Source organism: Passer domesticus, chromosome 4, assembly GCF_036417665.1.
Source record: "Passer domesticus isolate bPasDom1 chromosome 4, bPasDom1.hap1, whole genome shotgun sequence".
Lineage (NCBI taxonomy): Eukaryota > Metazoa > Chordata > Aves > Passeriformes > Passeridae > Passer > Passer domesticus.
Genome location: NC_087477.1, coordinates 56,029,858 through 56,054,873, shown reverse-complemented (window position 1 = coordinate 56,054,873; position 25,016 = coordinate 56,029,858). Strand labels below are relative to the sequence as shown.

The following is a 25,016-nucleotide window of genomic DNA, read 5'->3' as shown; positions in this document are numbered from 1 at the left end:
TTATCAAAATAGGATTTTGTTATAATATATTGGTCAAAATGTTCCTGGCTGCACTGTAATGCAGAGTGTGCATTCCATGGGACTATCTGCCAGATGTGAATGTTGGTTTTGTTTGGTTTTGCTTGTGTTGGATAGTGTGTAAAACATCTAGAAACATTTGGTAGAGAATACCAAACACAAACACAAAAGGGAAAAAATTTCTAAAGAGCTGCATTCATGATGAAATATTTACATTATAGATTTCCAAAAATGCTGCACTGTAGCAAGCCCCTCTGAGAACAGTTTGAAAATTTATCCATTTCTCCAAAGTGCCTAATAGAAATCTGAGAGCTCTTGATAACCTTCAAGAAGATCTCAAGATCTTAGCTTTTTTTTTTAATGTTGTATCATTTTATGGTCTAAAGATGAAAGGACTCCCATACCAGAAATCCTTCATGCATTTCTGTAATGCATAGATTGCCATCCCAAAAAACTGACCCACTTTTGAATCATTTGCATGTGTCCACACAGGTTTACATATGAAGAATCTTTATCAAAGTCTTTTTATGTCAGTCACTTATCACTGATCAATGAAACAAGACACTAATGAAACAGGAGAGAACATATGATGTAAGTACTCTGTGTCTCTTACAGAGGTAGTAAAAAATTAAGGAGTTAAACCACAGGTAGAGCAAATTTGTTAAACCTCTTAATCATGGTTTAATGATGCATTAATCTAAATGAATCCAAACTTCTCTGTTTTATTTTGACAGATTAATCCAAGTTATTTGTTTACCAGTATCACTTAACCAATTCTGTTCCATGGAAGCTTTTTCTTTCACTCTTAATTTACAAGTAATTCTGATCTGTATTAACTAGGTTTATTTTCAGTGTGAATGAAACTCAATATTTCAAATATTCTAAAATATTTTCAAATATTTCTAAAAAAGGAAATAAGTATTAATAGTTGAACAAGCTAAACCAAAATCACTTTAACAAAGGCAAATGCAGAACACTTTTCATGTTGTTTACCTTGATACTGAATAAACCCTCCTCACATTGTTTGTGTTATGCTGGACAGAGCTGTAGAGCATGTCTCTGCTGGTTGAACCTACCTCCCCTTCTGTGGACTGTAAGTGCAGCTCTTTCCTACAGGTAGCCTTTAAGTCTCCTGCAGCTGCATTGACTTGCACTCCCCTGGGTGCTTCCATCACCAAAGATCTAGTAGGAGATTCAAGTCTGAAAGACAAAAACAATCACTGAGAAAAAAATGCACTGAATTTAACCACCAAAAACTCCCCAGCCTCAAAACCCATGATGCAGGAATATATTAACATATTTTGAAAGGCAACAAAGGAAAACCAGATTATATGTGTGATTCTATGACTGCCTTTTATGACACAGAGGAAGAAAACTGTTAAGCATTTAAGAATATACTGATATAAACTTATCTGCTTAGTGATGCTTTCTGGGACTAGCACTTAATGCATCCAACTGCACTAATACTGAAATATAGATGCTTGAGAATCTGCACGTCTCTGTTAATGCTTCTGTAATGACAGTCTAATACGAAAATCTTCTTAGTGACTGATGACAAATGTTTAATGAAATAAAGAGAAAACAAAACTTTTAAATGTTTTAAATGATGTGATACTGGTTAAAATTACTTTGCCTTGACAGACTCATTCATGTTTTGGGTATATTTAGCAGCTTCATGTATGAAGAGAGGAAAAGAAAATCTGTTATGTTGCTATTATTTGGGGGGCATTGTATGGCTTTTCTGTTCTCCAAAATACTCATGTTCATATAACCCTGTTATAATAGGGTTAAAACACACACCACTGCTTCTTGGTATCTTTACTCAAAGCAATTCTTGTTCTACTGTCAGTCTTTCTGCTTCTCATTTCTCTGTGCTCAAGATCCTCCACCAGCCTTAAGGCAGAGCTATGATACTTTCTTAGCTGTGCTTTCTCATAGTATTGCAGAGATTTCTCTTGAAAGGGAAGTACTAATGCAAAGATTTTGTAGAAAACATGCTCACATGCTGAATAGGAAAAATGACAGGATGAAAACTGTATTGAACTAGGAAACAATTCAGATTCTGATTGTGTTCAGTTGTAGACTTATTGCATAGCACATAAGGGAGGGAGACAAAATTTCTTATCTGTTTATAACTTAGTAATATAATGGCAGGACACAGTTCCACTCTACCTGAACAAAGGATTTTTGTGAGATGAAATAGGTTAATGATAAAAATGTCTAGACTGAGTAGCTTGAAGAAAACACTGTATTTCCCTCTTCAGCAAAGTGGTCATAGCTATCCAAAAATACAATGAGGTATTAGATGCATAATGAATTTGGTGCAGAAAAGCCAGATAAAGTTTGTCAAGCAATGGAACTAGAGAATTTCAAAGTATTTCAACTATTGCATTTTTAAAGTACAGAGAACAGCACTGGATTACCATTTTAAAACCAAAGTGCCGCATTTACATGCAAAGAAAGTCACTGAGATGGTGTCGTGTCTGTGAAACATTTCTGTTTCTTGCATGTCACTGACACTCAATAGGGAAAAGAAAAAAAAAGAAAAAAAAAAGAAAAGCATTTATTCAGCAAACAAAATGGAGCTATTAAAAGCAGGTGTCCAGATAGAGAAAAACACAATTTATAGATACTGATATGAAAAAAAAAAAAAAAGCATGGCGTGCATATAGACAGGAGCAATAGAAAAATATCTATGCATGCTACTGCTAGAGTGTTTTCTTTCTTTTTTTGATGCTTTCTGGGAGAAGTTGATAGAAGGTTCTGCAGTTCTTTGTACTGGAGAAGAATCTAAATATCATGAATTATTTAATGACATACATAAGTGCTTTTCAGGGGCTGGTTTGTGAACTTTTGATGGCTACAGGACAGCAGAAAAAGAACTCCCAAATATTTTTAAAATTGTGTAAATTATAAAGTTTAGAAATGAGGTTTCTGAAAGTACTTCATCGCCTTAATGAGATTTTATCTTGAACTTAAAAGGAAACTGAATGGTATAAATGTAAAATGATTTTATGCTTCCATTCCATATTTTTCAGCAGCTTATCATTGTGATTTATACTTTGCTTTACAGGAATATTAACATTTATTTCTCTGTGATTTCAGATGCCACTTCATAATCATAAAGACAAAAGTGATCTTAGCTACATTTATTGCATTGAATTCATGTGTCTTAGCCAAGCCAAAAATATTTCCGATTTCATAACCGCCAAATCCCTCAGACCTAACTAAAACTTTTCAGCAGATGGATAATTAAAATCTGTTTAGGAACATCCACCAAGAAACCGTTGGTTTCTTTGAAAAATAAAGTTTTGAGGGTGTATATCTTAGAGTTGTTTAGTGTAGTTTCATCAGAGTTTTTCGTGCAGTACATTATTGTAAATAACTTCATGTTTGTCTAAAAACAAGATATTTGGGAAGTTAATTTCTCAACTTGAAAAGTTGATAATATCAGCCTTCTCCACAGCATGGAGAAGAAAATTTTTAGACAATAGAGATTATTAGCAGTCTTTTGAAACCAAATAAAGTGGGAGAAATGTCAAGGAATGACTAATGATCATCAAGGCAGATTTTAAAACAACACCCATCTATTAGTAAAACTGAATTCCTAAATCTGTTTTACAGTTCTTACTTTTCTTATTGTTATTCTCTGGCTGATCTGCATCTGAAAAGAGACTGCAGTATGCTACTGCAAATGAAAAAGTCTATACACATAGATTATTTCCTCAATGTTTTAAGATAAATTAGGTTTGATATGCAGATTCTTTATAATATGTTTTCTTTGCCATATTTCTTTGCCTTTAATCTCTGCTATAAACTCATTGTAACATTCCACATTGTAATGCTCTTCCCTCCAAGAAAAATGTATTATTATAATAGCATATGGAAAATTTGCTTTCCTTTCAGATTTACTGATCGACTGTCACAGTGGCATTTACATCTGTGAGTGAATCCTAGTCACAAAATTAATTTTTCTTTCCCAAACAACAAACTGCTCTGATGGAGAAGGTAACTACTGCTATTATTAGACAGAAATTACAGAACTGTAGGAAAGACAAAAAGGCTTTCTGAAGGAGTTTTTAAATAATATAATTGGTCAATTTGCTATATGTGATGAAGCAAGATGATCTATCCATAGCAGAGAAGGGCTTTTTCTTTTTAATTATCAGTGGTTAATTTGTGAAAGACGATAAATTTCATAAGATCAAAGCCATATGAATTTGAGCTGAATTAACAAAAGAACTATTGTTAGAAGAGGGAAAATTTTAAAATATCCTGAAAATGTTCCTTTGAACTTATTAAAATATTTCTGATCAGAAATGCAAAAACATTTTTTTTCTTCAATCTGTATTTTCTGTTTACAAGCTGACCTAGATTCTATTAGAGAAAAATATGAACCAAATTTAAAATATGAACCAAAAGAAAAGGTTTCTTCTGGGTTTTAAGCAATATTTTAGATTTACCTCCTGTATATCCCTCATATTCACATGGGATATAATTTATCTATGTTAATTTTTTTTTTCTGTTGGCTCATGGAAAGTATTTCTTAAAACAGACAGAAATAGAAGATTTCCCTGTGCAGAAGCAAATAATTTATTTGCTTTCTGTCTATTTAAGCCCTACATGCAACCCATGCTACTTAGTAAAACAACTGACAGAAACTTTTACCAACTTAAAATTTCTATTCAAAACAGTGAATTAAAACTATGTCAGCTAGAGATCTCACATGTAAAACAGGTACTCATTTCCCCTTCATTGACATCTTTATATGTGGGGGTCAAGAAATCAACACTTCCCAGTATTTAACTTTTATACACTATGGTCTTGCCAACACATATTGTGCTTTTTTTCAGTGAGCATAGGAACCCCGCTAGGAAAAAAAAAAAAGTTTTGCAAAATATAAAAAGTCTACACATTTACTTGGTAAGCCTGTTTTAGGTTTCCATAGATAAAAATAATAGTGCCATTGATTTGCTACCTGTAGATGAAGAGTTGTGGCAGACTGCAACTGTGGGTCGGTAAGACACACAAAGAGGAGAAGAAAGGCAAATAGATGTGCCAAATCTCTCTCTATTCCTCCTTCTACTGTTTTATTGTAAACAAATACCCTCAACATCAAAATCCCAGAGAATGTAAGATCTTCCTCTCCCATGACTGAAAGGATTTTGTACCAAATTAGAATTAAGAATTTTTTTTTAATTTCAGTACTGCCTTTCATGTTATATCCATGCTCTGCATGTCGCTGACTTTGGCATGTGTCAGCATACCCTTATTATAACTTTTAAAATTTTCACTAACCTAGAAATTCACTGGCCTCAAATATGAGATCTAACTGCCCTGTACATGCCACAGATTTAAATCCAATAGGACTGTATTGTCATAGCAACAACTGAAACCACTGAATATTTTAATGTTATTTGGCATAGATGATAAATCAGAAAAACAGTCTCCCACACTGGGAAATAAAGGATCTTTTCTTAGAATATTAAAAAAAATATATTTCTTACTGAGGAGCAATAAAAAGGAACAAAAGGTCATTGAGGAGATTTTCAGAAGTGCTAAAGGAATAGAAAGAGTTGTAGAAGAAGCATCAAGGAAAAGTGAGAAAGTCTGAAAAAAGCAAATATTTAATGCAAGAGCTTGACTAAATAAGCAGGTGATATGAGAAAGGTTAAAGAGAACTCAATGCATGATTGTTTCCTAGCATGGGTGAAGGCATAGCCAGAATAGCTAAAGACAAATAAGCTATCCAAAACAGAAGTAATATTAAGAAGAAAACAAATCAAAAACATAAGTGGCATCTCAGGCAGTAAAAAATTATGCAGTCACAAGTCAACTAAAACACAAACCTTTGAAATTCAAGAAAATTAGTAGAAATGTAAGGTTCAGAACATGAGCTTTTATTTCTCAGAGAAATACCAAAACAAGCTTGAAAGTCTAAACTTCCAGGCTGTGAGAAAAAGTTCTGGATATAAGACAATCCAAAACAGTTGCTTAAGGAAAGGTATGAGAATAGTCCTGACAACTTAGAGCTACCCCATTCTACCCTAAATATTTCCCTTTGCATTATCTTCCTTATTTTTATTCTACCTTGAATCCCTTTCCATACATGTCCTGCCTTTCTGCTAAACATTCTTACATGAAGTTTACCTTCACAGAAATAGCTCCATTACCTGAGCTGTCTTTCAGAATATATTTCCTTAAAATAGAAATCTATCTTGTCAGAAAGAGATTGAAGGAACATGCCCACAGAAAATGCTCAAGTGCTTGTCAAGAGTTAGATCTGAAGATAAAGTGCCTGGGGGAGTCTGAAGAGTATCAGTTTTGAAAACCATCAGTTTCCTTTGATTAGGAAGTAACAGTCCAGACCACTTGGAATTGTCTAATTATATTTTCTATATTGTTTTTCTAGGGGGTCTTAAGCTGATATAAACAGATGTATTTTAGCTGAGGCAAACTGTGACATGGCTTGATCCACCTTTTGAGAAAACAGCATCTCATGGAAAATTATTCTGCTGAAAATCCCCTGACAAGTCTACTTCAAACTTTGCAGATTAAGCACACAAGATACCTTGGAACAGATTTTCCAATGGCCCATATTTGGATTGTATTCAAAAATTCCAAGAAGAAAATTTAAAAATCAGTCAATCATTAAAAAAAATTAAAATAAATAAATAAAAGGTTTAGTGAGTTAATTTCAGTCACTTTTTTAGGATAACTACCATGTCCAAGCCAGAGAGATATTTTTACTTTCTGCAGTACAAAATTTAGTAGTAGATTGTGAAGAAGTAAATAACTTTTTAATTCTCTTGGCAGTGAATTCAAACAAATGATCAAATGATAAAATGTGAATTGCAGGATAAGACATGTAAAATCATTCATTCTTTATGGTTTAAAGTCATCCTTGGAGTTCTCTGTATAATTATAGATATAAGCAATAGGAGCTATTTGGTCGACTGAGAATAGTTTCATAAATTCATGAACTCCCTGCAACTTCTGAGCCTCCTCATTCTTATATCCAGTCTGTGAGCTCCAGATATTAGATGGGCACCAGCTTTCAGAAGACACAGAGAAACCTAAAAATCTTCCACCTTGTATGAAACAGCCTAACTGCTTCACAAACTCTCAGGGACATAGTTGAGAGAATAGGCACACACAGAGCAAATTTAAGAAGCCTTGCTTTCTTTTGAAAGTGGTTAAACAGTGTCACTGAAAATGGAGATACTCCCAAAAAGGGAAAATGAATTGCTGGAGTGAGGAAAAAAATCTCTGTGGAGAAATTTAGTATAAGGAAAAAATAAGGAAACTAAAGATTGCTCAAACGGGAAAAAAAAAAATATATATATATATATAAGTAGCCCTTCTTAGTAATGCATTGATAAGCCTTTTCAGTTAGAATCAAAAGAAAGACATGAAATGAAAATATTATGTATGCTACAGAAGCATTACTTAATGATATATTATACAGCTTTCATGGAATATAAATAGTATTACAAATCATGTTTCATCAGAAAAACAACAGCAAAATGTAGGTATGGTGGTGTGGTGAAACAAGATTATTTAAAGTGCAAAGCATGTCAGAAATGAGTTCTGATATCCCTAATATCTCCTGGGCATGGAGGACTGTTGCTCCACTTCCATTTAAAAAGATAGTAAAACATTTCTACCCACAGTATCTGTGAGAATGAAAAGCTTCAACAAATTGTAGGCTCTTGTGCCTAGTCCTAGGCTACACCTATGTGAAATTAGAATTAAGCAGCAGCTTTGATCTGGAAGCAGTGTAAGAGCAACCACAGTTGAAACAAGCCTTGCAGGAGCCAAGGGCACACAGGAGGGCACCTACTGAAACCTTCACCATCTCCCTGTGGCACTCTGAGCACTCACTGGTCATGCCTGCTGTTAGACCTGATGCAGCTTCATGTAAACAAAGATCCTCAGCTGCCTTCACAATGATTGCAGTGTGAAGTTGCCATGCCTTTCATTAATCCAGCATTGGGCAAACGCTTTCTACTGCTACAAGCTTTATATGGCTTTTCAAATGAGATTGACAGAGTAATAAATTTACTCTCATAACCCTGTGTAGGCTGAGACAGCTGTGCTTGGAGCCCATCTGTGGGTTCCTGAAGGCATGACATGGCATAATCATAAAGCAAATATAATCATAAGCCCAACAGAAAATGGCCTGGAGGTGCTGGTGACAGCAGCTGAACATGAGCCAGCTGTGCCCAGGTGGCCAAGAAGGCCAGTGGCATCCTGGCCTGTATCAGCAATAGTGTGGCCAGCAGGACCAGGACAGTGATTGTCCCCCTGTACTCAGCACTGGTGAGGGCACAGTTTGAATCCTGTGTCCAGTTCTGGGTCCTCACTGTGAGAAGGACATTGAGGGGCTGGAGTGAGTCCAGAGAAGGGCAATGGGGCTGGTGAAGGGTTTACAGTGTAAGACATGGGAGTGGCTGAGGGAACCAGGGTAGTTTAGCCTGGACAAAAGGAGGCTCCAGTAACCTAAATTAAGCATAGGAAACTCAATGGATTTTTCTATCTCTCGTGATAGTAATATTTTTATCCTTCATATCTTGGCTCCTGCTAGAGCCCTTTCCCTTTCCAATGTCAAATATAATCATCATCACTAAAGACTAAAGCAAATTGTTCTTTTAATTTAAGAGCCATACCCAGCTACATTTGTTTCTACTCTGTCCTGTCTGCATAGCAATTACAGCCTTTCATTACTGGCTTTCTTCTCTGTTTACTTCAATACTTAAAAAAATATATATACACACACATATATACACAAATACACATCTACATAAATGCATATAATGTATATTTAAAAGGAGAAGAACACGTGTTTTTAAAAGAGAAGCTTAAATTTAGGAAATTTTTCAAATTTTACTATATCCATACCTATTGTGAACATGCATGTTAAAAAAATCATATTTTCAGCAGCTACTGATAAGACTAAGAAAACAAGTTTCTGTCAATATCCATGCCCAAAAAATGAAATAACTAAGACAAATTATGAAAACAAAAATAGTAATTATTTCTATTTTTTAAAAAAAGGGCACTAAAAGTAACTAGAATCTGACATCATTAAAACAGCATAGGAAGGGAGACAGGTGTTTTTACTCTGCTGCATCTTCTACTTTTTGATGAGGTTTTGTCTATTATTTGATTTCTGGCTAAAAATAGAAGACAGAGGCATGGTGATTTTTTCACTCTAAACATGCTCAGATGACTAACAAGTTAAGGTCAAAATCTGATGTGTTCTCCGGCTCCAGGCTTTTAAAAAATAGAATATTCTGACCTATTAGTAAACCACCCATTAAATGTCAAAAAGGTGTCTCTTACAAACCATCAGAACTCTGAAATCAGATCTCCTGTGCAAGATAGGAATATTTTTAATTCTTAGTAGAGGCAAAGTAGAATCCAACTATCTTGCATGGTTCCTTGACACTTGATCAATTTTCATCTCATTATCCCCAGCATCAGCTTGCAGGATTAACTGATTGTGGTGTGTGAGGCATGACATAGAAGACAAAAAAAGTTTTAAATTTGATCTTTCAGTTATCTCCAGAGGACAACAACAAATTAATTCATTCCCTTATTAGAGGATGTTATTAAGGGCAAAGTTATCTGCATTTAACTAATGTCTGTATATTTTGTGTATGGGTATTGCTTATTAGTTCACCATATTTTAATGCACTATTGGCCTAAAACCAGTATTTGAGGAATATATTGGCAGTTTAGTTTTCCTGTGTTCCTGTGAGAAACAGTAGTGAGAGAAACAGGAACATTAAATTATTAAGATATAATTCATTTTCCTGATTCTCAAGGATGCTTCTTTCATGCTACTTATCCCAACTAATGAAAGTCATCTTTAATTAGTTTTTGGGATTTGACACAAAAGCTTTCACAAAGCATTTTATAACAGCACTGCCTGAAAGCAAAACCTTTCTAGCTATTATTTGAAAAGGCAAGAAAGGAGAAAGATGTGACCCAAATGGTTGGACACATAGGAATTAATTATATTAGTATTCAAGTCAAGTTTATTTTTAAACAACATATTTTTGATTTTAAATATTAGGGGATCTTCCCTGTATGGAGACCTCAAAATCTGACTATGGAAGTAAGTGTCTGAGGCAAGATTTAGATATGTGGAGCTAATGTGAATTTGACTTTATCTTTTTGTCTTCCTGCCCATGATCGATTAAACTAAAATCCCAGGAATATCAAATTTATAGACCAAATTTTTTATTTATGCTTCATTCAGAGTAATCAAGGTGGTCATTATTCCATTTTTTTTTAAATGCAATAGTCAAGTGTTTTACATATACAAAGCTATGAATAGGTTTCCAGCATATTTTATTTTGGAGGAAAAAAGAAAAAAGTCTGAGGTTCATTAATTGACCACAAATACATATTCCAACATGAAAAATATGGGGTTATTTACACTTCAATTAATGATCTAATGTATATTGCATTATATTTTATTCCTGTATACAGTAATTCTCATAGTCGAATATATTTGCACCAATGTACTGCAATTTGCTGTCAAATTGCATTCAGTTATGTCCACTGAAAAAAATTAATAATGTTTACTCAGCAAACTTTCTACACTCCCATTACTTACCATTAAGTTTAACCATCTAAAGACATAGAGATGCAGCACTTCGAAAAATACTCTAGGTGATTTCAGGACTGCCATTATTTGACACCTTGTGTAAATTTATCGAAAACATTAAAAAGTAATAGGACCCAGACCAGCCCACTGATATCTCCTAATAGTAATTGTCATAATTTTTAAATTACTAAATTGACTTGAGAGTTTTAAAAAAGAATATGATGGAATCCAACTAATATACAGGAGCACATGTGTACAAAAACTTGCAGAACAAAATATGGACTGAATATATTAAGAATAAATCACTTACAAGTAAGCTAAAGTTACCTGACCCAACTCCAAGGGTGTCTGTTTCTTCAATTTTTTGAATAAAAGGTATGGGTTAAAATAATTATTAATGAGAGGGCAGAAAGTTGAATGCCAAATGCTTACTAATTTAAGGCCATGTTGGAAACTGAACTGAAGTAACAGTGGAGTTGAAATCATTAAGCAACAATAGGAATCATGGCAATGAATAAAGACAAAAGGCTGCAGGGCTGTATGACCCATGTGTGAATTTCAGAAGCAATGTAAGGTGATTTTAACCAAATTTAAATTAATCCTGAAGACACAGGATTATCTGTTTTACTATACATTTTCACTCTGTTAATATTATTTAATGATTGGAAAGAAGTAGAGAAAGCAATGTAGGGAAAACATTCTTTTGAGTAGGACAAGTTCCAGCCTATTACCCAAATTACTGGTCCCTTGGAAAAAGAAAAGCTTGTTATGTTCCTTTGATTTTTCTGAACTTCCTCTGACTAGAGATCATATTGCCTTGGTGATTATCACTAAAAAATACCTTTACAATTATTTTCCACAAAGGACTGATAGGAGTCATGGAAAGGGACAAAGATTTTCAAGATAGAAATACAGTGACCGGGATCCTCTGGAAGAACCCAAACCCATACATTACTTTGAAATGCTTGGTGTAAATAATCAAACACAACAATTTACTTCACACGCTCCACGTACAGTGGTCAAACTTGTCCACATGGACAGCTTCCTGCAAATGATTTCTGCAACGTTATTATTGGTCAATGCCTTTGCAAATGTAAGGCTGAGCATTTAACCATGCTTTTCTGCAGCAATCAAACAGAAACACATCTGGGCAGGTGAAGAGATAGTTATATAAGGTTCAAAAATCACAGTAGAATTGAGTCAAAGCCTATAGTGTTTCTCACCAGTTCTGCTAGGAGGAACACAAGGAAGGACCTTTGATTTTCTGTAATTCTCATTATAAATCACATCCATATAAATCACAGATTAGTACTTAGCAGTGCACGTAGATGCACTTCAAAAACGTTTTCACTTTAAACTTTTCCAAGTTTTCTTTTCTACAGATTCCTTAGTAAATTTTAATTTTAATCTTTTGCTATCTACTGATTCCTCATCTTCTTTGACTATATACAGAAAAAACTTACATGTAGAAATGCAGCTTCACTTGGTAATGAATTTCTGAAAAGTGTGTGTGTTAGTGTTAAAAAGCCCAATGACCCAGAAACTCCACTAAATGAAAAAATCTGGGACTGTTTACTTTAGCTTGACTTATATATTCTGTAACAGCTCATAAAAAATCAAACAACTGGTCTGATGCTATTGAACAATATTACACACATTGGGCCCACAAACACCTGAATATTCCACTCTCTAGGTAAAATATACTTTTAAGAACTCCACTATGGGAGGCAGATCATATACAAAAAGTACTGTATTTTACATTTCATGCAATAGGAGTTTGTGGGGTTTTTTTGACTAGTTACAACAAACTGGAGTCTATAAATCGTATTGTATCTATGTCATTAAATAGGCAGTATATATATGACTATACAGATACTGTTCTTTTAATCCAGACTTAATTTTTTTTGGAGAATACTTGATTTTAAAGGAACTTTTTGAACAACACCTACTTGAGGTCTTGGGAAGGTTCTGCTCTGATATGGGGTGTCTCCACAGAGTGCCCAAACACTGCCCCTTCTGTGCCTAAAATACATAAATAAAATACAGTAAAATTACTTTGGAAAATAAAAGCACATTGAAATATATGACCACAAATTGACACTATTAGGAAAAATATCTGATCAAATCCTTTATTAATAATTTTAAATGTTTATTTATATTTACATTTTCATTTCTATATCAAAATCTGGACCAACATCCTGTGAAGCTCTGGATTTCTGCTTTTTCACACACAAAGCTGGAACACTTACAGATACAAATTTTTCAGAAACAGTTTGGCTGAATGCTTATCTCCATATTTTGGAGAAGATTTATTTTACAGAGAATGGAAATAATATAAAAATTTGTGTGGCAAAAAACACAGCAGAGAAATATCTGCTGCATTTTACATTCTGATTATTTTGATTACTTAATGGAGATGCCAAGCTTTTAGAAGTTTTGAGATAACTTCTCTTGCTTGAATTTGGTGGCTTAATCTAGGTATCTGACAGTTTCAGAGTTTCTTTCCATCAGATCTTTCTCAGTGAAAAATTTTATTCTCATGGAATGCGCTTTGGGTTTCATTAGAAGTGGATGCTAAGGTATCTCCTACTGGGCATTTAAAATCCAGACAGAGAAAATAGGTAACAATTTTTCACATCTGAATTGCTTCTCGATTGAATTTTGATTTATATTACTAGGTCCAAGTTGAATATGGTAATTCCACAGTTTTCATCAGACAACCAAGATTTTTCATTGAGAAACTCCTCTTCAATTAAAAAAATAGAACTCTAGTAAACATTCACTAAAGATATTTGAAAAAAAGACAATTCTTTAATAAACTTTAAATGCATTTCTTGAAAAAAATTATGGGGGAAACAAAAGACAAAAAATAATAAAGATCTTGTTCTTTGTTAAAGTAACAGAAAACTCAAGAAATTAAATGTAGGGAACAACACTATAAAATCAGCATTTCTCTTACCTCTCCTCTCTAAGGACTGAACACATAAAGGTTATTTATACCACTCACTTTATATTTAATAGATAGAAATAACCCCTGTATGTTCTTTAGCATTTGAAATTTGCCTCCTTTTTTCACTCACTGACAATCGTCATGCCTATCCCTGTTTACTGGTTCATCCAATGCCATTGTTTTTGTAATCTACTTACATAAATTTTGCTTTCCTTCTCTGAAGGTGGTTTACTGGGCATTGTGTAAGGCAAATAGCCTAGAACTAGGGAGTAAAAATCTTTCCAACAGAGAACCTCCAGCAAAGGTGAAAGAACTCAAAAAAATGTGTAAAACAGGTAATGCATTTATCATCTATCAAAATAAGATCAAGGAAACTGTCTGGGATAACTATGACTCATTACTAAATATTTTTGAATTAATTGCTATATTTCAACAGAAGAAGGTTGCTTTTGTTCTAAGACTTGAATTCTGAGTAGACCTAAAAATATACCTACAATATCTCACAGTAGGTCTGCAAGAAATGCTCAGCAGAACATAGCCACCACTCTAATTGCTAGAGTATTTTAAATATAATAAAGTAGTTTCAATTTTTAAAATATTAAAATATTTAGCAAACTTTTTCAGAAACTCTGGATGTCAAATAAGATCGCTATTAGATATTTTTACAGTTAATAAATGATATTTCATTTCAAACCATTACCAGGGTTTAAAAGCAGAATGAGGTAATAATGTCAAATTGGTAACATTATTTTTTAGAGTTAAGAGGAAAATAGCCTAGGCAAGAGGCAAAAAACCCCAAGCTAAGCAAACTTCAATCTGGTAATAATGTTCTAAATTCCACCTTCATTAAAATAAAACAAAAACAACCAAACAACCAAAAAAAAACCTAACTCATCCCAACCCCCAAAACCTTAATTGGAAAGTGACCTATTAGTATGGAGTATTGAAGAGAGGAAGATAAGAGTAATGAATTAAAATCCTAGTTGTTATCTCCAAGAATCTACAATCTTTACAAATATTCTGGCAAAGAACACTGAAAACAACTTTATTACAAAAGCTGCTTTGAAGATCTCAACAAAAAAACCTGAAAAAAATCCATTTTCTATAACCAAGTTTTGCTGAGTGTCATGGAAAACCACAGGAGGAAAAAAACTAGCATTTCTTTTTTTCTTAGTATTATTCCTAAATGTGCTGCACAGAATCTGTTTTTTTAAATCTGGCAATGCCTTGTCTGTATAGCCAGGCCTTCTGCCACTCAAAATAAAGCTCATCCCCATGATGAACCTCTCTGGGAGCTGAATATCCAAAATCTGGGTGTGTTTCCAGATCCCATTCATTATTTTCATCAGCAAAATGAAATGCTTTCAGCACCAAGAGCCCTCTATATTTTTGAAGGTGGCAATGGGATTCGAAGATGTAAATAAGTGAGCAGAATGCAGAGTTGCCAGTCTTTACTTATGAGAAGACCATGCCTGAAATATTTGAAAGAACATTATCAATGCAAAGTCTTTTTCTTGCATGAAAAAGAATTTGAAAGAATATTATCAGTGCAAAATCACTCTAGTATGAGTCTGACATTAAATGAATCAGGAGTGCCAAAGGTAATATCAGGCAAAGACTGATAATAAAAGTTTAATGACAGCTGGTTATAACCCAGCTTCAGTATCTCCTCACTTTCAGCATCATTATTTTAAATAACAAGTAGGCATTTCTTCCCTGAGAAAATACAAATCTGAAAGAAAGACCAATTTTTTCAAGCAGACTGGAAATCCAGGCAGGTAGAATTAAAGACAAACTGATATAATTAAATAAAATATAGTTGAAACTAAACCCAAACCAAATATGCTCCTTTTGGTATTTGAAAATGCAATCTTAATGTTTTTTCTTCTATAACAGTTCCTGTAGTAAATGCTTTATTCTTAAAAAAATACTTTCAACAGTTCAAGAATATCTCCAATTCCCTTTATTACATAGTGGAATAAATGCAGACACTTTCAATTACCTTGGCTTTAGTAAGAAAGGTGAAAAAGATCAGCCAACCAGAATTTATTGATATGTTTCCTGCAGTTAAACAGCAGGGTCAAGAAAAAAGAAGATTATCAGCATTACTAAAAATACAGAAGAAAAACTATATTATCCTTTTTTTCAATTTACTATATGCAAATCTGTAGTAATTTGATGGGAAGTTGGACCATGTAGTTCAGTATTCTTAAGAAATGCTACTATACATGTACCTTCTAATGATATAACTAAATAAATAGAATTATAAAACCAAATTCAAAGTCCATAGCATTATTTTCTAAATGAAAGAAATATACTTTAGGTATTTGATATATTACAATGTTAAAATACTTTTTACAGAAATAGGAGGATGTTCTAATAACTGCATTCCCAGACTTACAGAATCATAGCTAAGACCTACTTTGAGATGAGGGAAATTCTAGTGAGAGATGAATGAATACAAAAAAGGTACAAAAAGAAAAGGCTTGAACCTTAAAGCCCTTTCAAGTACAGCTCAAAAGAAAGTAGTTAGGGAACTGAATTCAATGGAACATGAGTTAGAATGGATAACTATAAAAAGTGATCATTTTATGGGAAATAAAATCACAAGGCCATGGAGTAGGTGCAAAGGATCTAAAATCAAAACTGTAAGTGTAACTGAACAAAATTACCCACACCTTCAGCTTCCAGTTGAAGAGAATGAGTTAAGTAAAGACTTCACTAAGAAAGAAGCATCTGTGCAGCCAAATTGCTGATCAAAGAATGGCAGTTGTTATAGAGGTTGCTGGAGAAAACTCAGTGAACAAGCCAGGTAAGAGGCCAAAAGTTCCATTCTGTATTTATAGACAAACCTTTTTATGCACAGCTTTTTAAACAGATTTATAAACACCAGACCTTTAAGAAACTTCTTTGACACAGAGCAAATCAAAGTTACCCTTTTGCTAAATGCAAAAACAGTCACACATTCCTGCTGAAATGGAACATTCAGAATTCAGAAAGACCAGTACAGACTACTAATTTCTGCTCAGTTTACTGTTTTCTGAAATTCAGCCTCTGGGAAGTGACAAGTGTAGTTAAAAAAATGGAAGTGCAACATGGGCATTCGGTTCTGGATTGTATTTGCTTATGCATGTGCATGTTGAGGAAGTTTTTTCATTTATTCTACCAGCAAATAACCCTTTCATACTTTCTGAGTCGCTAGCTTACATAACAAAATGGTACTTTTCAGTGGCTTTGTAATTAACTGGGATGAAAAGACCAAGCTGAGGTTTTTTTCAGTTTTAGGCTGGTTTTATGGGGGGCTTGTTGGAGTATGGGTTTTTGGTTTTGATTGTTTGGTTTTTTTGTTTGGTTGGTTTTTTGCTTTGTCTTGTAAAAAGAATGCTGGCTGAAGAGTTGACAAGGCAAGAACTAAAAACTAATGAAGTATTTGCTGTGGAAAATGACCCACATATTACCATTATGCCACTCCTTCACATCATTCATGCAAGCAAATCACTTGACAATGGAATTGTGAATAATTTTGATGTGTAGAAACTACATGCCATTGCAGCATCACAGACACAGCTTTCTTTTACCACCTTGATTTTTCACTAGGTTTTTCAGAAACATCAAGTAACAATTACAGAGATTATTATTATATTATGCAAGTACTAGATTGAGATGCCAATTTGTCCTCCGAGTTACAGACTTTAAAAAGAGTTTGTAAAATATTGATTATTTTTGAAGCTTGCAATTTGATTTGTTGCACATTATTTAGTTAAGTTAAAGTATTACAGATTTCACAAAGAGGGAGAGATAATCAAGATTTTTTTGCCATTGAAGAGACCTTAAAAACACAGACTATGTGTTTTAAGTTTGGAACTTTTATGTTCTAAAAATTTAATTGCAATAAAAAATAAAATTATTAATTCTTTTAACATGTGTACAAAGATAAAATTTAAAAAGTTTCTCATGAACTTTGAAAGCTGTTCTTCAACAATAAGGCCTTGACAGGGCTAATCACTGCCAGAATGGAAAAAATACAAAAAATATTCAACTGTGCAAAGCAATGATCATTAAAAGGTGAAGGTGACATAAAATGTTTCGTCTTTTGTAAAAGCTCAGTTATTATATTTTATTTTGGGATGAGTAGGAATGCAGCTTCTGGCCTTCATGTTGGTTGTGCATTTCTAAAAGACTTCCCATTTTTTAAGTTACTTGATGTGTAATTTAGCTAGGCACTTGTATTTAAAAGCAAGATTCAACTGGATTTCTGCTATGGAGATGTACATGACTCAAATGAAAGTAAGTGAGTTATTTTCTGGAAACATGACTGACATGACTGCTGGCATTTCAATCCTGCAGGGTCCTTGAGCAGCAAAACTGACTAATGTTAAATGATGAAGGTTTCAGCTATGACACTGATGTGGACATATATGAGGTATATTATAGGTAGGAGGTTGTAGTACAGCCTGACTAGATGCAGTTGTTTACTTATAAAGTAAAGCACGTGCATTGAAATCTTCAGATGTAAGCTGTTATTAAAAAGCAAATTCTAAATGGAGTGATTTAGATTTATAACTCAAAGCACTTGAATATGACTAATTTGTGATGTATATTTTCTGTATGGCAGTCTTATTAAAGCAAAGCTTCTTACTAAGCCTTTCATTTAAATCAGAAGAAGTTCGCCAATAAATTAAAATTCAGCATCTTCAGTGAGTTAAATTTTGATCAAAGCAAATTGTGACTCCAGGAAATACTTGCAAAATTGCAACAGTCAGTATTTATCTTCTTAAATAGCATCTTCACTTATTAAGTACAAACTTTTGAAACATAGATTCCTAATGGTGGGCAGTTGAGACACCTCCTGTCTTGTGCTGCAAATTAAACTGGATTCTGGCTATCGGTTCAGTTTCTTAGCCATAGAATTGTTTGAAGGTTCACATACAAAATCTATGTTTGGCCACCACTTGATTTACTTTTCTGAAAAAGTAAATCTATTTAAATAAAATCTGGACTGAGAATAGCAGTAACATAATTCAATTAATAATTGGAAATTACTGTTCTAAATGCTCCTTCTGAGATGAAAAACCCAATAAATGTAAATGAAACTGCTAAAAAATCACATTAAATCTGAATAGTTCCTCAAAACATGAATGAAATTGAAATATATATAGGGGATTTAGAGAAAAGAGGTTTTAAAAACATAATAATTTCTGTAATATCTTTTACTTTTCCCCCTATTAGGTATGGCAGACAGAGATACACATGACAATAAAAGTGATGAAATACAATCATTCTCTGCTTGAATTAATTCAGTCTCCTTGAAACTTTACAACAGCTAGATATAAGAATAGACTTAAAGATTATATTGAGATTTCACAGTAAATAATTTCCAATACCAATCCCCCCTCAAAAATTCATCATCTTCTCATATAAATCATAATCTGGACTTGCACTTTTCTTAAAATTGTGTAAATTATTTTGGGTTCATCGCAGTTCATCAGACACAAAAAAGTGTCCCTGTCTACATTCAAAAGACAGAATTAAATGGGATTGTTTTCATGTTTAGTAAGTAAAAAAGATCACATTTTCACTTTGTTGTAGTAGATAACCCTAGATTTTGGAACACTCAGGCTTATGCTCTAATGAATAGTAAATGAGTTTCAAAGCAGAATTGTTGTTTCCCTCATGAAAAATGAATGAATCAATGAATAAGAAGACTTTCAAACAACAGTCAAGAGCTTCCTAACCAGGGGACTCATCTGGAATGTAAAGGAATGCTACATAAACTTGGATAGCCTAACTACAAAACAGGAGAATAAGAAATTTGTTTCTCACACAGTTTCAAGAACAAATAGCAATAATTTCCCATTTTGAAGTTTTCTGATAAATACATCTGCTCACCCTCAAAACTTAGCCAGGAATGTCCATCCAATTTCACAGAATCATATAATTGTTAAGGCTGGAAGAGACCTTCAAGACAATCAAGCCCAGCCCTTAACTGATCACCACTTTGACAATTAACCACAGTACTAATTGTGATGTCCAGTCATTTCCTGAACTCTTCCAGGGATGGTGACTCCATCTATTCCCTGGGCAGCCTATTGGAATGCTTGACCACCCTTTCAGTGCACGAATTCTTCCTGATGCCCAACCTGAACCTCCTCTGGTGTAACCTGAGAATATTTCCTCTTGTCCTGTCACTTTCCTGGTGAGAAGAGACCCACCCATCCACTTTCATAAAGTTGTAGAGAGTGATAAGGTCTTTCCCAAGCCTCCTTTTCTTCAGGGCAAACAATCCCAGATCTCACAGCTGCTCCTCATAGTCCTCACTCTCTAGACACTGCAGCAGCTCCACTGCCCCTCTCTGGACATGCTCCAGCACCTCAGTGTCTTTTTGAAGCGAGGAGCCCTGAACTGGACACAGCACTCGAGCTGTGGCCTCACCAGTGCTGAGCACACAGGACCATCACTGCTGTGGTCCTGCTGGCCACACTATTGCTGATACAGGCAAGGATGCATCTGCTTCAAAAAGCTCTAAAATAAAATAATTTATTATACACTTTTGATAAAACTAAAGGGTATTCCATAAATAAATAATATGTTTTTGAAAAGTTAAAGCTCAGAGGAATTTATCAGGAATTTGTTGATTAAGTGTAGCCACTTAGCTGTCTAAATTAGGAACATAGATTACTTATATTTTATCTGTAGCCAAAATGGAAAAATTGGCATCTCTAGAGGTAACTAATGATAATGGACTGAGACTAGAGCAACAATAAAGACAACCCAAGCACCTTGAAGCTTTTGCCTTCAACACCTGATAAGCATTTGATGATCTGAATTTCATCTAAATTGGGAAAATCTTGTTTCGAAATATCACTTTAACCATATCAGAAGTCATCTAAGTTTCTCACCCTTAGCATTTTAACTGCTTCATAGGGCACCATATTTATCTTTAAAAGCAAGTTCTCTGTGCCATATGTAAATGTGCATTTACTTCTCTTTGCCATTACGTTAACATACTGATGAATTGTTATGAGAATGTGAGAATTACTGCTGCATTCATACATTTTAATAAATTGTTTTATTTATGCTAAGGAGGCCACAAAGCAGCAGGACAATCATCCAGATTTTCTAAATAGCTGTACTATAGTATTTTTACTGTATTGGAATTAGCATGCCATTGATAAATTATAATCAGATATTTAGATAAGTGCATTTGTGCACCCTGTAGAAGTTCATCATATGCAAGTACATAGTATGTATATAAAAAGTTTTAAAATGCTTCCAAATACTTCTGAATAAATGCAAAAATTAAAATCTGTGATGAATCCTCACGTGTATTTCCACAATGCCAAAAGAGGGATATGTGGATATTATACACTTTGGTGCCTGTTAGACCAAAATGCAACAAAAATACTAGTAACTCAAATTATTGAAAGTCTTTTTATTTTTCAGATACTAGAAATAAAATGAAGCTATAATATTAATTCCTTACAAGGTTGTTAAAAGGTTTCTGTTTGATATTAGCACTCATGATTATAATCTATTATGAATTCCTATTCCTGCTCTTTATTAATGCTCTGGTTTTCTCTCTAAAAGTAAATTCATAGATGAATACATTTAAACCTGGAATTAGGTAAGTCTTTATCACAGCTTTAAATAGAAATTCTGCAGCTGTGAGTGGAAGTGTGAATGCGGAACAGTAATTTTGTCACTTAATATTCTCACATTCAAGTCTGCATAGCCATGAAGCTATGCTTTTAATTTAGCAACAAAATGGAAGCAGGTGTATTTCAAACCAATTAACTGTAGTGACTGCAAACCACCAATGGCTGTGTTAGCAAACATGTGCCTATTTGTTATGTGTACTAACCACAGGAAAGACAGCTTTTTCTGCAGGAAAGGATAAGATACTAAAGCATAGTCTAATATGGGAAAGTCGGCTGAAATATGCATCTTTTGCCAAAGACTCAGAGGTTTTTTCCAGGCAAGAACCACAAGAGACATGCCACATACCTTGCAGATGCTGTAGGAAGAGGGTTTATGGCAGTAATTTACTGCCAGATCTACCATTCCATTTCCAAGATGGGACTGAGCTGGTCACAGAGTAATTTATCAATGCCAGTCTCAACAGTTCCTTCTACATCACCAAGGAGCAGTATGCAGGACTCAGACTGCGACCACAATTCAGATTACTTGGCAAATGTTGCAACAGTCCAGCTCTGCTGTGAGTCTTGTGGCAAAACCTTCATCTTGTCTTTGTTCTTTTACTGTTTGTGAGTCAGGAGAGACTCAAAAATCACACTCTCATCACTGCTGCAATACAACCATCATAAATTCACCTTTCACATGCCTATCATAAATTCAGACTTTTAAGATTTAAGCATACCAATGCATGTCCAGCTAAAACTAGCAAAGCAGGGTTTACTGCTGCTTCAAAATTCAGCATGGTCACCTGCCAGAGAAACCTGTTATTCACATTCTCTTAAAGTACGTTATGTTCAGGCATTTTCAGTATAGAAAACTGAATCCTGGACACCAGGACGGTCATACCAAGGGAACAGAATGTCATACAATTCGACAGTCATAATGAAATTAGTTATTTTGCTTTATCTTTTTTTTTTTTAACACAGAAAAAATAGATTTCCTTTCTCCAACTATCAACAAAAGCCCTTACTGCTTTCAGAGACATGTTAAGAGACAATAAGAAAATATTTTTTTATTTTGTGTTTTCTTCAGATCAACTGTTAGAGGTATTTCTCTATATTATCCACTTAATAAACTGTCATGATGCTTATCACTCCAGCCTTTCACACTGAAGAGAACGTGACTGGGAAAACTTCCATTCTTTTATTCTCTTACCTTCCAAAGGAAAATACTTTTAGATTTAATCTTCCTTGTCCTTTAGGCTCCCTCTGGCCTCTAGACATCACTATAAGTAAAATATTCTGGTTTTTCCAGCAGGATACTCCCTCTGCTCCTTTTCTTGTTTTACATTAAAATTCCCTTTAGTATCTATACAATTTTTTGCATTAATTTTTTGTCTGAATGAAATTGTTCTGAGTTACTGTTAAATTTGCTGTCAAGAAAAAAAACCAGAGAGTGTTTTCATTAAAACTTCAAATTCAGAAATTCTAATTGTCTTTTCCTTTCTTTGTAAATCTAAATATAAACCAGGGAGGAAAGGCCAAGAATGACAGTGACAAGTAAAAAAATTGCAACTATAAAAAGCCTGAAAACAGTTCTGACAGCTAAAACATGAAACAAACTTGTTGATAGATACTCTTTCTGCACAATATGCTTTATCTATTTTCCCTGCTCTGCACTGGGAGTGTAAAAACAGATTTTAAAAGTAGTCCATCATTTGGTAATGCTGCTAGGATAAAAATACCAAAAATAATACAATTGGCTTGCTTGATACAAAAAGAAATACTTTTAAAAAAACTATCTCCCTTTGATATTTGATGAGAATAGACTTTCAGATGCAACAACCAATCTCACCTCATGCTTTCAACTATAAATTCGGACAGGAATTTTTCAAGTGAACCTGGCATTTGGCTACTTCCAGTATCTTGCTTTGTTGAACTTGGAAGCATCTGGGGTCATAGCACAATATCCAAGTACTTTTAAAATTTTCCATGCTGCTGCTATCTAGAACTCTGACCAACACAACACACTTTTCAGAGAGTGATGTAGATAAAGAACAGGAAAATACCCTATTACATGGTAAGTAGTGTAACTTGCTGTCATTTCTATCACACTTTATGAATCAAATTGCTTTAGAATGATGATACTTAAGGGAAAGTTCTCTACTTGAGCTAAATGACATTTTGGCATTTGTAAAGTGATAAGGCTGCCTGTAAGGACTGGAAGGTATTTGTCTGTAAAGATTCTGCATGTGTGTCTGTGTATATGTGTGCTCTGATTTGCTCTCTAGCAGTGTTTTCCTAGCATACTCACAAAATAAGGTTCAAATGTTTTATAAATCTGATAGCGTCAATAAAAACCAAGACATATGCTAACATCAGGAAGCATGGACACGTAGGTTTAGTGTGGGCTACCAGCTCCAGTATGATGAGTTTCTGAAAAGAGAGGATCCTTCTGATTGCTGTACCTTGCTAAGCTCATTCATTCTATCCTTTCTTGTAATAGTGTGCTTAGTTATGCAGCTTTCTCACTTTCCCCTCACTGTACCAAATTTTAGTCAAAAGTGAAGCTGACAATACATCCCAAAAGCAATTAACCCACGTGCAAATGCAGGTACTGATCTCTAGCTTTTTTGTCATGCTACCCACATTTCATTCTAACCAATGTGTTATAGCTTTTAAAAAAAACCCTAAAGAATATAAATAAAACTACAATGAAGAGGACTGTATCTAATATGTTAGTAAGAACTAAGATTAGAAAGAAAAAAATTACTGAATTTATATTCAAGGACTTGTGACTAGACATAAAAAGGAACTATTTGAACTCTGCTAAGGCTTCTTCCTCTCTGATCATTAAGTTCAAAACCAAATCAAGTTTTGGTTTTTATATCATCTTCAACAGATGATATAATTAGCTCTGAAGTAAAAACTGAGGGAAATTCTATATTCTTTACAGCCAAACTATTTCCCTGTTCCTCTATTCTTTCATTTAAAAGATTTGTGTATTTTTTGTTGATTAGTTGGTGTGAGGTATTTTGTGGGGCTTTTGAGTTTCTTTTTTCATTGGTTGGGGGTGGGTTTTTTTTGTTTGGGTGTTATTTTTGGATTTTGGGTTTTATCTGATAGATAGCATCCCTTGTTTTTCAACAAGTTGTTTCTCAGGGCCTCAAGACTGATATGAAATTCTCTTTGACTTTTTTTGTTCAAGCTACATAGCACCAACTTCTTCTCTCTTCTTCAGAAATAATTATTCTTGACAACTAATCAGTCCCATGGATATCAGTTCTGTCCAGTTGTTTACTGAACAATGGTACACCAAACAGGACTAAACTCTTTTAAGAGAACCTTGCCAGTGTGCAAAAGGTGAGAAGATCTTCAGGGCCTTCTCCTGTACATTCTAGCTTCATATTTGACTTTCTTGTTTTACATGCTCTTGACTTTTGATCAAAATGCTTTCTAAATCTTTTTCTGGGGGTACCTTTAAATATTACTTAGGATTTCTTTGAGGCTTGAAAATTGACCCCTAGAAGTCAATTCGATTTTGTTTTGCTGTTATCTTTCCCTATAACTTTGGAGTGGGGGATGTTTTAATTTGAAATAAATTTAAGATTTCTTTTCAGCTTCACATTCTCAGTTCTTCCCCACAGCAACACTTCTCACATTACTTTTTCAATACTGTGTCATCCTTACAATCTGTATTTCTTTTGTACAATCTTGATATTTTCATTTTTTCCCCCAATAGATGTTTGTCTCTATAGTTAAAAGTCTTTTGAAGTTAAAAGAAACAAGAGGTCCC

The 25,016-nt window shown here is 34.0% G+C and overlaps 1 protein-coding gene across 3 annotated transcripts in view; it reads right to left on the bottom strand.

The window, feature by feature from the left end:
* SGCZ (sarcoglycan zeta) overlaps positions 1-25,016 on the bottom strand; it is a 395,468-nt gene that overhangs the window by 20,489 nt on the left and 349,963 nt on the right. For all 3 annotated transcript variants that reach the window (XM_064418070.1, XM_064418068.1, XM_064418071.1), the window contains 2 exons: positions 12,586-12,658; positions 1,095-1,218 (listed from right to left, as the gene is read on the bottom strand). In XM_064418070.1, the coding sequence (XP_064274140.1) occupies positions 1,095-1,218; positions 12,586-12,658 (197 nt within the window). The remainder of the gene's footprint in view (positions 1-1,094; positions 1,219-12,585; positions 12,659-25,016) is intronic.